The following is a 17,970-nucleotide window of genomic DNA, read 5'->3' as shown; positions in this document are numbered from 1 at the left end:
GCTTTACTAAGCATGTTGCAAGCCCTTTCAAACATGTATGTCCATTGTTTATATTTTTCCACAGCAAACATAGACTGAGCTAATGCTCACTAAGTACATAGTAACTTTGACTTTGTTGCTGTAGTTTTATTCAAGGGCTTTGTAACCTTTACTGTTTTGTTTCTGCTTTACCCCCCAGTAGAGTAGTGCTTTAAAAATGACTGCTCAAGAGAGGGTGTTCCTAACTCATTCAACCAACACATTTATCAACAGTGGTGGACAGTAGCAGAGTAAATTTACTTGAGTACTGTACTTAAGTACATTTTTTGAGTATCTGTACTTTACTTGAGTATTATTTTTTGGGGATACTTATTACTTTTACTCCACTACATTTAGAAGAAAATTATTGTACTTTTTACTCCACTACATTTATATCAATGCTCTAGTTACTCTCTACATTTGCTTTGAAGTCAGCACATGAATTTCCTCCTCTTTTCTGAAATCTGATCCCTAAGACAGTAAAATGTGTTTGTGTAGCTCTGTTTGTCTCAGTGGTTTAGCCATACCTGTATATCGTGCGTCTCCACGGTTGAACGTGGAACAAACACTGAGCAAATTTCACTCAGATCAGGCAGTTCATTTAGAGGTGGTAATGATGGCTATAATTCTCCATCTGAGCACCCATGGCCATATCTTCAGCCCGTGTTAGAGATTTTTGAAATGAAGAATGATACGTATCGTTTGAAATGTTCTCCCTGTTTCCCACTCTGCCCAAACATACAAAAATTCATTGTCCAACCTGAGAGAGCGCGCTGAGCTACGTAATTCCAGATGAACATTTCAAACTAAGTTGTCTGTGCTTGGAGTAACTTATTTGCTGTTTTTATTCTATGGTATAGTTTTTAGTGATTTCAAGTAATGTTTTCTAGATAAACATGATGTCACCAAATGTACTTTATGTATTCTTGACTGCATTTGTGCTTTGTGAAAATACAACACTTTGAGATATGTTAAGAAATACTTTGAATACTTAAGTATTTTTAAAAGGAAGTCCTACTCAGGAGAACTTTAACTCAAGTAATAATCTGACTGAACTACTTTCACTTAATGGAGTAATATTTGACCTGGAGTATCTATACTTTGACTTTAGTAATGAGGCTGTGTACTTTGTCCACCACTGTTTAAAAATGACTGCTCCAGAGAACCTGTTCCTAACTCATTCAACCAACACATTTATCAATGAAGCCAAAGAGGTTATCAGTCTTTGTCCACACGCTTCAGGGGCTTAGACCATCCTATCCAGACGCGGCGCTGTTTGTACGGAGCACTGCGGTTTATCAAAATTGGATCGGCGAGTTCAACCGTTCAACTCCAGCCGAGGTGTACATTGGAAGTCGGAAGTTGTTTGGATAGTTAAGTGAAACTTGACAAAATGGCAGAAGACAACAGTTACGAGTCAATGCTCTGTGTGAAACCCGAAGTCCATGTTTACAAGATCCCACCGCGAGCGTCTAACCGTGGATATCGGTAAGATGAATTCAGAGAGAGGGACACTTTTAACTCTCACTCTCTGCGACACAACAGGACTACTTATCAGGAATGCACCTTCTATCGGACAACTACTTATTAGTATGGTCACTGATTATCTCTGTGTTGACAGTGACATACCACACAGCCTGTAACTTACAACAATGTAGCAGACACGAACTGGCTGTTACACATTCAGGTGGCTCCGTGCGTAAATATCGTCAGCCTTATTTCGGGACTCAAGTTTGCCGCTGTAACTTTATCTTCCATCAGAAACTGGACACCGTGGTGCAGACTTTGTCCACGAACATTTCCTAACCTACCGATTACACCTGTCGACATTGATTACCTTTAGTGGGGAACAGCTTTTCCTACTGCAGATGAGCCTGCAAAAGTTTAAAATGGCTGTATGTGTATGCCCTGTAATGGGTGAAGGGGCGCAAAGTCAGTGGAGTGCGCTCGAAAACTAGTTCATCAAATGCAGGGACGTTTTCAGACTTTCTGGACTGGGGTGGCCCAAATGGGGCATTGCCTCGTGCAAGGGCGGCACACACGCACGCACGCACGCACGCACGCACGAACACACACACACACACACACACACACACACACACACACACACACACACACACACACGAAAATATAATTAATTGAATATTTCTGTCCCCAATCAACATCTACTCTAACTACTAGCATTGAAGTATGACAGATATGTTATGGTCTTGAATATTTTTTAACTTTGAAAAAAAGCAACAAAACTGTGACAAAAAAAAGGAAACTGTCATACTGTCTGACTGACAAAAATACATTGGTTGTTTTTGAAACCACCTACTACGCTAGCAGTACTGATTTGGCCAAAATTCAGTAGGCTATGTAGTAAGTAGTATGTGAACAAGAACAAAATCAGCAGTATGCCAAAACTACCCAGATGTGTATTGATTTGGTAAAATTTCACAGTATGCATCGAACCAGTCTGCCACGCATACTGTTTCCCACAATGCACAGCACTCGTTACACTTTTTCTTTTCTCTTCTTATTTTGACGGGGGGCGCTCAGTTTTTAGGTGCTGTAAAAATTGTTAAATTCCATATAAACCACTTCCTAACTTTTTAAATCATAAGTGGATGCTAAAGAAGCAGTTTTTCTATCAGCTTGGCCGTTGTTTACTTCCGCTTCTGAAACCAGAAATCCAGTGATGTCTGGCCCAGCGTACTGCAACACAGATCGAACAGAACAGTCATACTACATACTAAATTCAAACACAGTATGTAGTTGGCAGTACCTACTGAATATTACATTAGTAGGTAGTATGTAGCAGGCCGTTTCGAACAGAGTCATTGATTGTTTCTACGGTGGCCCTGAAGGGAAAATCACAACGGCAAATTGGAAAACACAACTGAATTGCTGTTGTGTTTTCTGATTTGCCGTTGTGTTTTCTAATTTGCCGTTGTGATTTGCACTTCAGGGCCACCGTAGGTTTCAGTACTGAAATTGATACTGTAATACTGGGATACATGACTGGAATAGAGTCAACTTTCAGCTATTAAACTGTATATTTTTATATCCCTATTCTGATTGTTAAATATTGGAGTTATATGCTGCAATGATCCAGTAAACTCTATATCTAATTTAAATATTTTTTTTAAAAGCTGATGAATCCATTAAAGTAATTCATAATACCAAGCTTTGTTTTGACTGCTTTACAGGATTAAGAGTGCAACAGAACAAAAGAGATGACTGTTTAAACCAAGGTCTCATTTGGGTCTTCCTGAAAATGTTAAATTTCACTTCCCCATGCTGTGAAATGCTCCAGCTGCCTGTGTAAAAACAGTGAGTGATGAGTAGACAAAACCAGTTTCATGATCACGTGTTTCCTGTCTTTCTAGAGCTGCTGACTGGAAGCTGGATGAGCCTGCTTGGAGTGGTAGGATGAAAATCACTGCTAAAGGCAAAATGGCCTTCATTAAGTTAGAGGACAGAAACACAGGTAAAAATAACTCACCACTATCACTGAATTGAGTTTCAGTGTGTACATTATTCTCAAAGGATGTCTTCTCAAAAACCCTGCTTGTCAAATATACTGTTCATTTCCATTACAGCAGCAACAGTAGTAACATGGCAATGCTTTAACTCTTTGGTGTAATGTTCCTCTGTTCAGGAGAGTTGTTTGCCCAAGCTCCAGTCGATCAGTATCCAGGCATCATTGTTGAAGCTGTCACAGACTCAAGCCGATATTTTGTGATCCGGATTGAAGACGGCAACGGTTAGTCCCTTTCATCAGACTCTTTATTTTCTCTATCCAACTTTTTAAAGTGGAAAAAAACGTCAAAAATTGTAACAATTTATTTTTGTTATGTTTAAATCTTTATACGTTTTAAAAAGTTCCCTAATATGTTTTCGCCTTTACAATTGGTTTGGTAAGGACGCCACGCTTTTATCGGCCTGGGTTTCGCTGATCGTGGAGACTCATTCGACTTCAATGTAGCTTTACAAGACCATTTTAAGTAAGTATGCTTTTCTAGACTAGCCATTTATGTTTCAATGTTAGTGTGTGACATTATAAATATACTGAACCATAAACATTGTTCAAGTTGGTTTCCTCAGCTTTGTCTTGCTACTGCAGTGATCCTTTCTGAAAGTCCAAAATGATTTCATTAATATTACTTCTCTTTTGAACATGTTTTTTAAAGGTGGGTGAAGCAGGAAGGGGAGCTCGCTAAAATGGAAGCTTGTCAGATTGAAGCACCCAAGCTGGACCTCAGCTTCAAAGAGGGACAGACCATCAAGATCAGCATTGGGGTGAGTATTTAGCCCAAATGTCACAGAAGAAGAGTATTTACTTAAAAATAAAATGAAATAATTATGTATTAAAAAGACTTACAAAATAAATACATTTTAATGTAATGATAATGCATTAAAAAAACTGCAATTATTGTGTCTAACACAGAATATCAAGAAGAAGGAAGCAGGAGGTGCAAAACCACGGCCCATGGGTGGGGGTTTGCTTCCACCGCCACCAGGTGCAAAGGCTGGAGGGGTCCTCCCACCTCCTGTTGGACAACAAACAGTTCCAGCTGCACAGGCTAATCCTGGTAATCATTGCACTTTGGTATTACATAATACTTTTTCAATGTCCTTTAATATGTCTGTAACTGTTCTTCCAAATCCAGTCCCTCTTTTAGACTTTGGCTCCACTGTTCCTGCAGCCCAGCCTAGCTCTGACCTATGGGGGGATTTCACATCTGCTGGTTCTAAGTAAGTTCTTTAAAAATGATGCATCTTTTATCTTTTTGAAGTTTTTCACCTTACCATCTCCATCGATCATATGAGCATTCATTTTCAACTCTTTCCCACTACCATTTCTGTCATCATCACCATCGTCCCTCTCCTCCTCCACAGCTCCAGTAAAGACGCAGCAACATCAGGATGGGTGCAGTTTAGTTGAGTTATGAGAACGCGTGCACACACTCAGGTTGCATACATTCCACGGACAGGTCAATGATGGGGGAAAGAAACTAAGAGAGAGAGAGAGAGGAACTGTTAGCAAACTTGACTGGCTCATTCGCTGCACCTGTTCTATAAAGACACTGTTCATATTGAAGCGTAGCCCGCTGACCAACAGACTCTGGAGGATCAAACAGTAAAATGTTCATATTTTCTACAATCATATTCTATCTCTACACTATGCTATGCAACCAGTACTGTGTTCCTCGTCTTTACGTCATACTCTCAGTTATGCCTTCACACCACCAACACTCATCTCAATGTTGTTTTTACCATTTGGGAGAATTAAAGGTTTACCTATTGAAGTATCCATGTTTTATGTAGCTGTGTACCACAGTATGTGTGTTGTTTTTCTGAATTTTAGTCAATCTTTTAGGATATCTTTTGAATTTAATTTGAGATCTGATTGGTGGTGTGTTAAACTCCTTTATGCCTTCATCACATAATACCCTGCCTTTTGTTTTTAAATACTGAGGAAAAGTCCTAATTGCCATTTTGCCCATGGTTCACAGTTTGGTTTTGCCCATTTGTCTGTCTGTGTTTTGCTCTTCATTTGTCTTTGCTTCGTGTGTTGTTGCTTTTTATATGTGCCTTTTACCAAATTTAAATTTCCTTAATTTTTGATGCTAGTACAAATTGAGTATTTTGATCAAGTGCCTTCCTGGAAAAATGATCTAAAATGTAAAATTGTATGTTTTCTTGTAAATAAAACAATATATTTCATGGGCTTGTGTTTTATTTTTGAGTTAACTTGTTCTAAAGTGAGATTGTAGAGGGGATCCGATCCAACTCATTACAGCTGCAATGTGTTCTCAGCCTTATTTAAAGCTTGTGCTGTTTGAGAATGTACTGTTTGATCTTAAAAAAAAAAATGAGCAGCATTACCAAAATAATTGTTTCTACTTCCAACAATAGCCTGACATACCAAATCTTGAACCAATTCAAGAGATGTTGTCACTGGCTTTAAGTTATTTAATTGAATTTATTTTTATTTTATTTAACCAGGAGAAAACCACATTGAGATTAAAAATCTCTTTTTCAAGTGCATCCACCCTTTCCCACATTTAAAACACCATAACATATTATTTTCAATGATTATTTATAAGACATGGAAATTAAAAAATATATTTTAAAAATTGTCAATAAAAATGTAATCTTTGAATTGCATGTGTGATCTAAATTTGAGTAGATTTATTTGAGTTATTAAGACAAATAAAGGACTGAATCTAAATGCATTAGGCAAGTTGGCACCAGTTTGATGCATACTTATTTTTTATTAATTTAACGATTCTGTGATCCACGAAAAACAATTATCGTTCGCTTTATTTAAAAATGTCTATTTGCCATTTTTTCGAATCGTAATGTCAATGTAAAAAGATTGTTTATATAACAAATGAACTGCGCGCGATCATCTGACAGCACATCATCATCTCCACAGTGTTGTGTACACCATGGTGTACACAGCACACAGACTGAAGCTGCTGCAGATGAACTGGAAGTCCCTCCCCGGAAAAAGCATGGAGGAGATTTCAGGGGAAGCAGCTCTGCTCGCAAGTAGCTGGTGTGTCTCCGATAACTGCTGAGGATGGTTCTGATTTCTGCGTCTGCGATCGTAAAACCTGCTCCGAAGAATGGGGGACCGGTGGGCTAACTCTCATCAGTTAATCTATCGAGGTGAGACCACAAATCAGACAGGGAAGTGGATTCACTGCGTCCGACAACAAAAGGTGAATATCGATATAATATTAAGCGTTGTATGTCCCTGGTCCGGATGTTGTCTGTTTTAAAAGCGTTTAGGTTTATCAGTCTGTTCTGCTTCTGTGAAACAAGTCAATATAATCGGATGCTGCAGAGTTAAACGACAACCCCACTCCTTCCTCTCCCTCCTCCTCTTCCTCCTCCAACTCCTGAAAAGACTTTTGAAAACTTGGGCGTGTCTTTTAGATGCTCCTAACAGATAAAAAAGTAATGAGGATGTTTATGATTAATTAAAGAGAAACACGTAAGTTATACTTTCATTATGCATGACAGAGGTTTTGAGGAAATAATGATAAAGCAGGTAATTGGTGATCAAATGTTAAAATTCAGCAGTTAGTCAAGGCTGGCTGTAAACGAGAAAGTCAGTGAAATGCAGGATCGACAAGTTATGTGTCTGAACTGTTTTCCCTTGTGCTTTAGCTGTGCAGATGAGATATCAACAAGTTTAAAGCCTATTTAATCAGGTATTAGTTTTCACATCTGCTGAAGCGACAGTGTTTTGGCCAACATGCCAGCAGGTGGCGCCACAGATATTTAAAAATGAAAACACTGCTTTGAATTGTTTGATTCTTGTAGAAAATCCGTCATCTTGACATTTCCTCCTAAGTTCAGCTCCTTAATGTGCATGTTAACAATTTGTATGATATTTTGTATCATTAGACATGCTGTTTAGTTTATACTGTGGTTTCCTGCTGGTAAAGATTATCAGTTCATGAGATTTAGTTTATTGTTTTTTTGTATTGCCCTTGTTTTCTGTGGGTCCTATTTATGTTCGTCAAAACCTAAACATTTCAAATTGTAACAAAACAAAAAAGAAACAATTATGTTAAGATTAATTGACAGTCAGTATGGTAATTCATTTGGGGGTCTCACATATGTAGAACAAGAGGAATGTGTGTCAAGGCCTCGATGGGGGTCTGTTGTTAACACAATGATCCTCTCTGTCTGTCACTATGACAATCCAAACATCAAGCAGTGCCAAGCAGCTGCATCATGCCCATGTTGTAGTTTTGTGTTGATATGTTACAGCTGCCTTATGAAAACTTGATCATTTTTTTATTTAAACTGAATTACCTAAATTACCTTTCTCGGGGATTCTTATTTGACTAACTTGCTAGCTTTAGATGTGTAGGCTACTGCCCATCAGCAGTGAGTGCAAAGGCAGAGTGTGGGAAGGAAAGGGAGGTAGGTTTTCCCACCTTCATATGTCAGAGTATCTGGATCATTGATTATTGTTGGGATGTAAGGGGCACTGGTGGCCTAGCGGTGTAAGCGCCCCACATACAGAGGCCACAGCCCTCGTCGCAGGGGTCGCCGGTTCGATTACCGGCTTGTCGACCATTGCCTGCATGTCTTCCGCCTCTCTCAACTCCCCATATGTCCTGTCCCTCTTCAGCTGTTGTATCAAATTAAGGCAAAAAGGCCAAAAATTAAAAAATTAAAAAAATTAAAAAATTGTTGGGATGTAAAAAGATTATCAACAAAAAATAACAAAAAACGTTGATAATAATATCTGAATCTTATCCTAATTAATGCTTCAGTTTATTCAGCTTGTTGCCTTTATTGTGTACTTTTAAACTAATGCTGAACAGTAGTTTTTTTTATGTTCTTTTTCTCTAAAATAAAGTTGCTGCAGCCCCCAAAGCCATAATAGTAGACCACTGAGAAAATTAATAAATTATTAAATCAAAAACTCAAAATAAACTCAACACCAACTGTTAAGTAGTCATCTAAATAATCTAAGCAAAACAAAACGTGTTACAGTTGGTGGCAGTGAACAGTATGAATAAAACAAGAATATATTGGTATTAACATTTGCCATTTATACACTAACTTCTTTATTTAAAGCACTGAAAAGTAGTGTATTGTTGAAAAAAAAAACACCTGAAAGAACTTCTCCCAATTTTATTTGCAAAAGTTTAGTTACATGACTAGGTATAAGAAGGGCATTCCAGAGAGATTGAGTCTCTCAGAAGTAAAGATGGGAAGAGGTGCACCACTCTGAGGGACTGAGGGACTCTGCAGATAACAATTTTAGAATAATGTTCCTCAGGGTTACATTGCAAAGAAATTTGGGATTTCATCATCTACAGTTCATATCAAAAACGATTCAGAGAATCCAAATAAATCTCTGTAAGGGAAAATTTTGAAAACTGATTCTGGATGGCTGGGATGTTCTGAAAGACAGACATGACTATGGAAGAAATCACTCATAGAATCACTCATAGAAACCACTGTCTGTGAACACAGATAGTCATTGCATCCACTTGTTATCAGGGCACACCTCAAAAGCCAGAGGAAACACGAGAGGCATGACTTCATGGTAGCTCAGATAAAGTGGCACTGTTTTTCCTTAAATACTAGCATAACGTCTTTAATTTACAATTAAGCCTCAGTGACATTGAGGGCATAAGAGAGGTGTTAAACTGCTGTCTTGAACAGGCATTGTAAAAGGGGCTTACAAAGTTATTCCGAAGAGAAACAATACCACTCTGGGCTAGACTGCTAAACTATAGGCTACTCGCTAAAACCCACAAAGGAGTTTGTGAGGTTCATTGTTCGTGACTGTACTCCTTGAGACACATGTTAATTTACAGGTGTGTTGTAACCAAATTGGTTTTGAGGGCATAGTGGGGCTCCTTCTTAGTTACCCTGGTCCTGTTAGCTGATAAAGCTGGCCCTGCAGGTGAAGCAAATATTGTTTCGCATTGGAATACACACACAAGTTAGCTACACATTTTGAATAATTTGATGGAAATTAAGACTATTTTGCCTTTTTCAATGAACTAGACAAGTGAAAGACTTAGGCCTACAAATATGATTCTTATACTGGCCAAAAATTAAGGAAATTCCGTCCTTGCTAAGTAAGAGGTGTACTTATTACTTTTACTCCACTACATTCAGAAGACAATTATTGTACTTTTTACTCCACTACATGTCTATCAGTGCTCTTGTTTAGTCACTACCTTTGCTTTGAAGTCAGCTCATGAATTTCCTTCTCTTTTCTGAAATCTGATCCCTAAGACAGTAAAATGTGTTTGTGTAGTTCTGTTTGTCTCAGTGGTTTAGTCATACCTGTATATTGTGCGTCTCCACGGTTGAAGGTGGCGCAAACACTGAGCAAATTTCACTCAGATCAGGCAGTTCATTTAGAGGTGGTAATGATGGCTACAATTCTCCACGGAGTACCCATGTCCATATCTTCAGCCCGTGTTAGAGGTTTTTGAAATGAAGAATGATACGTATCGTTTGAAATGTTCTCCCTGTTTCCCACTCTGCTCAAACATACAAACATTCACTGCCCAACCTGAGAAAGCGTGTTGAGCTACATAACATTTGTTTCATTACAGATGAACATTTCAAACTAAGTTGTCTGTACTTGGAGTAACTCAGTTTCTGTTTTTATTCTATGGTGTAGTTTTAGAGATTTCAAGTAATGGTTTCTATATAAAAACAATGTAACAGAATGTACTCTATGTATTCTTGATTGCACCTAGGCCATGTATTGTGAAAATACAAAGTTTTAAACATTTTTAAGAAGTACTTTGAATACATAAGTATTTTAAAAAGCAAGTACTCCATTACTTTAACTCAAGTAGTAATTTGACAGAGCAACTTTCACTTGTATTGGTGTAATATTTGACTTGGAGTATCTTTACTTTGATTTAAGTAATGAAGTTGTGTACTTTGTCCACCACTGAGTATGAGCGATGTTAAATGTTTTCCCGTGTTTGAAATGTGGGGTGTAAAAGTTTTATTTCGGCTCCTCTTTGTTGTATAGTTGAATAGCACTGGTCTGAAAGGGTTTTCTAGTGAGAGCGGTGAGAGTGGAGTAGCGTAGGAGGACATAGAGGAGGAGGAGGAGGAGGAGGAGGAGGAGGTGTGCATTTTAAACCTGCTAATCCTGCCGTCCTCAAATCTCTGCCTGCCTGCACCGGAGGAGGAGGAGGAGGCGACCGGACGGCCACACTCCGCTCCCCTGCGACTGAACTTTAGGGTCTTCAAAAGCAACACTCAGGAAGCCCGGCCAGACTGTGAATTGTACTTTGTTGTCGCTTAAGAAAATAGGACATTTCAGCGTCTGGAAACGTCGCGTCTCATCAGGGTTAATCCCATCCGCTGGAGGGTTTTAAATATCTTCTTCCACCGCGATGAGCGCTGAAAACTCAGACACCGACTCCAACAAGCTGGAGTCAGTGATACAGGTGAGCCCACCGGGCCGTGCTCCATCTGTGTGCTAAATATCTGAACATTGTTGGTTTGTGAAGAAATGTGATTTGCTGGTTTGTGTGAGTTATTGTATGTGTACGGTGGAGTTTGTACGGTATTGTTGGAGTACAGTAACACGTTTTTCAGCAATTTCGACTGTTGCAACACTTGGTTCTGTGGCACATCTCAAACATTCATCATCGTGTGTTTATTAAGCATGTGTGTAATTGCCTGTATTTGGACCCACACCATGCATATGTCATATTCTTTCTGAATGCAAGTTAAAGTAAGGCACCTGTTGTCTGTGTTTTGTTCCCCAGAGACTGGAGGAGAGTGTTTTATCTGAGGAGAAGAGGCTGACAGTCCGGGGCCCTTCACCAGATGCCCCCCCTACATGTATACCAGCAAGAGTACGAGAGATTGTCACAAAGAACCTCAACGACAGCGGTGAGTTTCATCAATTTGCTCTTCCTATCCCATCAGTTAATCCTGCCTTTGACCCTTGTCTTCACCTGTCCATGGCATCCTTCCTCTGAGCAGCTGGAGCCATGTCCTCGGTCATGTCCATCCAGGAGGAGAACCGGGTGCTGCAGGGAGAGCTGTCTAGGCTGGAGGACCTGCTGGCGCATAGCCGAGCGGACCGGGATGAGCTCGCCATCAAGTACGGTGCAATTAGTGAGAGGGTAAGTAGGTAAAGGCACTGGGACAATACACGACAGCAGCCGATTGTGATGTGGGGTAAGAGGAAGAGTGAGCTGAAAATTGGATACAATTAAAAGAGGGTGATACTTAATAAGACACAGAATAACATCCAGTGTAATGGTTGCTTTACATAATGCACCTTTATTTTAAAGTACATCTGCAGGACTTTCAGAAACCTTAAGGTTATACCTAAAGGGAAAAGCTGTGTTTTTCCCATTTCAGTATTTTCTGTCTTTGTCTGAGATTTGTTGGTCTCCCAGGTGATGGGGGTAGGAATGAACTGAAGTGGAATGTTGCCATGGCGTCTGTCCCCCTGGGTGACTGTAAACAGGGGCTTCAGTGGTGACAAGAGGAGGTGTAGCGGTGGGTGGGCATCACGTCCTATTTTGGATTGAAAATTACTAAAGAAAAACACACAGGCCTGCATGAGGCTGCATCCAAAAACAAGAGACATCTCTGATGAAGATATGTTGCCCTCTAGATGGAAAAATCTTCAAACACAATGTTTTTAATAACTATAAACCTTCCGTAAATGGCCTTCTGGGGTATTGAAATGAATGCTGTTTTCCCTTGTGCCACCATAACAGTGTTTTACATCCTGGATTATGTTCTCTGCAGAAAGCTTTGGATCAGAAATATTTTAGAGAGAGAGCTGAAATAAGTTAGTCTGATAATTAGATGTATGAGCTACAAGTGAATATGAGTACAGCAAATTACCCTGAAAACAATATCAAGCCTAGAGTTAAAACGTACGTTATCAATAATAAATAATACACTTTGAAGATATACCTACTTAACATGAGTGTTGAACATTTACTACATCCACACTGCTTATAAAAATGAGATAAAAATTATTTGCCCTTTTGTGTTATCAATGCCATGTTATTTTCATGACCTTCATCAAGGTCTATTGAAATAGTTGTAAGATATAACATATTTAGAGAAACATTTTGCCCCTTTAATTACTGTACGTTTTTTTTGGGTCACAAATGCTGAAGATCTATGAAAACAGCTGTTGCAATAAACACAGCACTAACTAAAATAAATGCTTTGTGCAGAACAAGTGTGAGTTGATGGGTTAATGTGACTTATCAAGTTACCACCACCGAGTTTGTTCAGAATATAATCATAAAGGTTCAGAAGACTACAAGTATGGAGGTAGAGAGGTGAGACTTTTTAAGAGTCTAAGGTACTGTTAAATTAAAACTAAATCTGTTTTGCATGTGGGTAGTAATTTCAGGCGACATTTTGTGTGATCTTAAAGAAAATGGTTTTGCTTACTTGGCTTTCCAAAGCTTAGTTTCAGTGCCTTTTAACAATTTTATGTTTTTTTTATTTGAATGATACAACATGTTAGATTACGGAGAGAAAACACAGATTGGCTAGTTTTGGAAAGTAAATTGGAATGTTTGCTGTTTTTTTTCCTGTATTTGATACCTGTTTGTTTTGCCATCCTAAGCAGGTAGCTAGACGGTAGTCGAGACATTAAGTGAAGTATTGTTTAAATTAAAAAAGTGCTCTGTTGTTCTCAATTAATGAGTGCGGCAGAGCGTCACGGTTGTTTTACTGTGTGCAAGTAGGACTCAGTGCGTGAAACATTGTCATGTCGTTACTGAAGACTGGTTTTGAAAATAAGTAAGTGCAGATACATCGCAGTAACAAAGAAAACAACAGATAGCCTTTACACATAGAATCAAGCTTTCAGGCTCTAATGCTAAGTTTCTTTGGATTTACTGTACACGTCGGGATAACTTCACAGCACGGCAATACTGTGCTGATGTGCGACCATCTGTGCAAGGCGTTTGTGTAAAACTAAAGCTCACCCCCTGCCCTTTTGATTTTAATTAAATCCACAGCTGGAGACAGCACTACGTTTTGAGACAGGTGACGGAGACCATGATTCACCTGAGTCCCGCAGCCTGGCGCAGCAGAATGTGGATTTACGGCGGCGGCTGGATGAGGAACAGGCGGCCTACAAGCGAAAACTCACTGCCTACCAGGAGGGTCAGCAGAGGCAGGCACAGCTTGTCCAGAAGTTACAGGCCAAGGTACGGCTGTTCTATTCTGTCTTTAGCTTTAATATTTCCATGTGGATGTTACATGTTTGTAAATGTTTTCCTGCTCAGGTGCTTCAATATAAAAAACGGTGTGGGGATCTGGAGCAGATGCTGCAGGATAAGTCTTCAGAGCTGGAAAAACAAAGGCCGAGGGTGAGTGGTGTTGATTTTGAGCCACATTGATATCGATGTTCTGCAAATAACACTTTTATTATCACATCTTCTCCAGAGTGAAACATCAAACGGGAGCAATCAAGATGAATCATGCAGCAACCTTGAAGATTCTTTAATTCGTCTGGAGGAAGAACAACAAAGGTGACAAAAAACGAAATGCCACATAAAGCTGATGTGGTGTGCATTATTCACCTCAAGATAATGATTTGTTTTGCCCAAATATAAAATTTCATTCCCTTGTGGATTCCTCAGAAGTAGCAGTCTCTCTGCGGTGAATGCCATGCTGAGGGAGCAGTTGGAGCAGGCCGGCTTGGCCAATGAGGCTCTCAGCCAGGACATTCGCAGGCTCACTGCTGATTGGACCAAAGCCAGAGAGGAACTGGAACAAAAGGAGTCTGACTGGAGGAGAGAAGAGGAGGTAGGAGATGGATGTTTACATAACAGTAAAATATTTAAAAGTAAAATGTGATGCTAAATCACTTAATTTTGTATTCGCCTTTTTCTCAGTCTTTCCACAGTTATTTTAGCAGAGAGCATAGCCGGCTGCTGACGCTGTGGCGACAGGTGGTCGGGTTTCGGAGACATATCTGTGAACTAAAGAGCGCCACTGAAAGGTAAATACATTTATCCAAGGACTGCAATTGATGTGCTCTGATATGAATCTTACCTTTCTAATCTAGCTTTTAATTTGGAAGGTTTATTTTTCGCCCTGTACTGCATTATTATTGTTTTAATTATTTTAATTATTATTTTAATAAATGTAATTATTATTTTAATCATTATTATTTTAATCATTGCTTTAACATTGATTTATCTTATTTATAAAAAATATTTATTTATTTATAAAATCTAATTATTTCTTGTGTTCATCTAATCTTGTTAACTCTACCTTATTTTTAACTTTTCTTTCCACTCTTACTCATTTTATTAATTTTATTGTGTTGATTTTCTTTTATTTTTAAGTATTTTATTATAATCATGACTTTTTTAATTTTACCATTGCTGTTGTTTTCTGTCTCTCTGTTAATCTGTGAAGCACTTTGGGCTGCATGTTTTTATGTATGAAAGGTGCTATATAAATAAAGTTGAGTTGAGTTGAATCATATGTTTGATTGTGTCTGCTATGTCAATCTCCCTCTGATCCCAGGGACTTGTCAGACATGCGTAACGAACTGTCTCGGGCGTCACACACCGCTCAGGTGTCCTGCGCTGATGTGTCTGCCATGCTGAGCAGCCGGGAGGGTGGAGCAGCTCTGGCCCTGGATCGGGAGAAGGCTCTGCGAGTTCAGCTGGAGGAGCAGCTGAGAGAACGCTTGTCAGAGATGATGAATTTTCAGACCAGGACAGACTCAGAGAGAAGTGAGCTCAACGTCAGGTCAGCAACTGTGCTTCTCTAGTCTTTGTTTTTATTAATGAAACAATCATTGTCTAAAAACCTTCTACCGTTTTTTGTGGCAAACTTTCAGGTTGTCGGATTCGGTGCGAGAGGGGGAGAGACTGAAGGGCCTAATTGAAGAGAGAGACCAAGAAATGATGGTGCTGATGAGGAGGCTGGAGGTGATTTTGTATATAATGAGAAGATTAAAAGCACAACTTACATGTAGAACATTTTTTCCTTCATTAGCAGTACATCCTGCTGCAGAAATACTCACTGTTATGTCTAATTTGAATCACTCCACAGTAAAAATATAGTTCCTAGCAAATACACTACTTACTACATTTTGTAACTTTTACTTAAAGCTACAGTGCTGAACTGTTGAGGGAAACTTTGTAGACCTTTTAGAAAAGAAACTGCATAATCTTAAGGATGTTTTAAGAAGAAATAAATGTGTTTATGGCGTAGAGACAAAGACAGAACAATAAACTCAGGAATATTAATAGGAAGAAAATTGCATTGTTGTACTTTGTTGTTTTCATATGTTTTTTTTTCACAATAACATAAAAAAAAATTCAGCCTTATCCTTTATTCTTCAATGTTTTTTGTGGCGTGGTTTGTTCGTCTTCTCCTTGTGACTTAGGTTCTCTCTTTTGCTTCTTGTCCTCCAGGAGCAGAAAGGTAATAATAATTCTGACGTGCAAGTGCTGAGAGCTCACACTGAGACACTGTGTGACACCCTACGAGACATTGCTCAGGTAAAAAAAACGACTCGTGCTCTCAGTTTTATATATTTAGGACATGTGTGCCTCACTGCTATTGTCCTTTACAGACGGTTTGCTCAGATGGAGAGTCATCATCCGAGGCAGACCAAGACAACACCAGCTCTGCTCTGATGTCGTTGATCCGCGGCTCCTCCTCTTGCCGCTCCCCCTCTCCTCGCAGGTCCACCTCCCCTACTCGGCCCTCCTCCTCGCTGGCTCCCATTTCTGAAGCAGCACTGTCTGCCCTGCGCTCTGCAGTCACAAACAAGACTGTCCAGCTGCAGGTGACATGTCATCTATTATACCCTCTGAATCAAGGAGCATCTAACACACTATTCATGTGGCCCTCCTCCATTGTGGGCACTGTTTGTGTGCAGTTAAATCTGATAATTATTTAAGAAGACAACACATTAATGGAGCTGAAAATGTCTGAAAATAATGACTTCTTTTCTGGTAGTGGTGTGCAAATAAAACATTTAAAGGGAAATCACCATAGACTGTGTAAAATATGGACATATTATCCGTGACGTCACCCATCTGTTTCTGAAGCACTGTTCGAGGCCAATCGTCGGCGGCAGCTATATTGCTACTGTCGAGCCATTGTGACGGAAAGAGGCAGAGTTCGAGCCTCCTAGCCAACAGCTACAGTGTTCCCGTCTATCAATCAAGTCAGCTGTGCCTCTCATTGGAAGACTTGTAATCTCAATATCTTTGAAATTGCCACATTAGAAAAAATTCACCCCCCGTACAGTGAGAGCCGATCGAGAAATTAGCTATCCAGACTACACTTGTCTTTTCTACCAGGCTGTCAATATGTTTATTTCTGCTGTAAAGATCAACTTTTTCCCATTCATGTGTATGTGACTTCCGGTACTTCCGGAGCCAGCCTCAAGCGGATCCTCAATGAACTGTAGTTTTTAGCTCTACCGCATAGGACTCATGTTTTTAAACCAGAGGTTGCCGCTTGGAAATAACACAGGAGTAAAGAGTAAAGGAAGAGGAGGAGGAGTGTTTGCCAGAACAAAGAGATACAAAATATAACCAAATTAACATTGAGTTATTGGGGTTTCTCTGCCCTGACCTTGTTCAAATGGACCTGTAGGGTGTTGACTAGGGGTTACAAGGACTCCAAGAAATGTACTTCACACCCACTTGTAGTGTTTCATACGTGATGATCGGGATGGCTTATTTTCTTCCTGCATTGTTTTTAGAAAAAAATTCTACTCATTCATTTTGCAGGATGTTCGAGGCCGTCTGCTTTCCAACCAGTCTTCATTGCAACAGCTTCGTAAACAGCTGTCAGAGACTGAGTTGGTCAAAAAAGATGCAGAACAACGTAACCAAGCTCTGCAGAGAGAGAGGGATGCAGCACAGAGAGAGAGGGATACCACACAGAGAGAGAAGGAACGTTTGAAGCAGGAGAGAGACACCCTGGCCAGGTTCACACATTCATATATCTCATTTTACAATCTGGTTCATACCTCTAAATATTGTGGTGTACGAAAGTAAAAGACTTAAATACACAATTTTCCTTTATACAATGTTACATTTCAGTGAGAAGGCGAGCTTGGAGAAGGGTGCGCAGGCCGCTCAGAGCAGCTGTCGGGCCCTGCAGATGGACTGTGAGAAGCTTCAGCTGACTGCGGCGTTCACACAGCGTGAGCGAGATCACGAGAGGGAGGAGAAGGAAGCGGCCATTCAGGAGCGAGACCGGGCCAAGGCAGAGACTCAGAGGATGTAAGTAATCTAATAGATGGTGATTAAGTGAACGTGATGTGGATGATAATCCACGCTGGCTTTGTGCAGCAGACACACAGTGCACATGACCTCCTTAACTGACATGACCCCAGACATCCGTGAACGGATCTCGTTTAAACCTGTTATCCAAAGCACTGTAGAAGAGATGACACCTTCACACAAT

The 17,970-nt window shown here is 39.7% G+C and overlaps 2 protein-coding genes across 4 annotated transcripts in view; both read left to right on the top strand.

Annotated features, from left to right (window-relative positions):
* The first annotated feature begins 1,325 nt into the window (after positions 1–1,325).
* On the top strand, positions 1,326–5,733 carry necap2 (NECAP endocytosis associated 2). Its single transcript, XM_034686449.1, has 8 exons — positions 1,326–1,506; positions 3,393–3,493; positions 3,665–3,769; positions 3,929–4,010; positions 4,197–4,305; positions 4,454–4,598; positions 4,677–4,761; positions 4,906–5,733. Exons 1-8 carry the CDS (start codon positions 1,412–1,414, stop codon positions 4,949–4,951), a joined length of 768 nt encoding a protein of 255 aa, XP_034542340.1. The 5' UTR covers positions 1,326–1,411; the 3' UTR covers positions 4,952–5,733.
* A 763-nt stretch (positions 5,734–6,496) lies between these two features.
* Positions 6,497–17,970, top strand: part of LOC117814589 (rootletin-like) — a 28,355-nt gene continuing 16,881 nt past the window's right edge. The window contains exons 1-14 of one of the 3 annotated variants that reach the window (XM_034686032.1): positions 6,497–6,684; positions 11,298–11,424; positions 11,518–11,660; positions 13,536–13,727; positions 13,806–13,889; positions 13,966–14,051; positions 14,163–14,328; positions 14,418–14,524; positions 15,058–15,285; positions 15,377–15,467; positions 15,957–16,043; positions 16,118–16,333; positions 17,289–17,488; positions 17,604–17,786. In XM_034686032.1, coding sequence (XP_034541923.1) covers positions 11,526–11,660; positions 13,536–13,727; positions 13,806–13,889; positions 13,966–14,051; positions 14,163–14,328; positions 14,418–14,524; positions 15,058–15,285; positions 15,377–15,467; positions 15,957–16,043; positions 16,118–16,333; positions 17,289–17,488; positions 17,604–17,786 — 1,775 coding nt within the window. In that variant the 5' untranslated portion in view covers positions 6,497–6,684; positions 11,298–11,424; positions 11,518–11,525. Of the gene's footprint in view, positions 6,738–10,696; positions 10,974–11,297; positions 11,425–11,517; positions 11,661–13,535; positions 13,728–13,805; positions 13,890–13,965; positions 14,052–14,162; positions 14,329–14,417; positions 14,525–15,057; positions 15,286–15,376; positions 15,468–15,956; positions 16,044–16,117; positions 16,334–17,288; positions 17,489–17,603; positions 17,787–17,970 lie in introns of those variants that run through there. The other 2 variants (XM_034686014.1, XM_034686024.1) reach the window with 2 other exon arrangements.

Source organism: Notolabrus celidotus, chromosome 1 (assembly GCF_009762535.1).
Source record: "Notolabrus celidotus isolate fNotCel1 chromosome 1, fNotCel1.pri, whole genome shotgun sequence".
NCBI lineage: Eukaryota > Metazoa > Chordata > Actinopteri > Labriformes > Labridae > Notolabrus > Notolabrus celidotus.
Note: the sequence above shows the minus strand (reverse complement) of the source record. Positions and strands in the feature narration are given on the sequence as shown.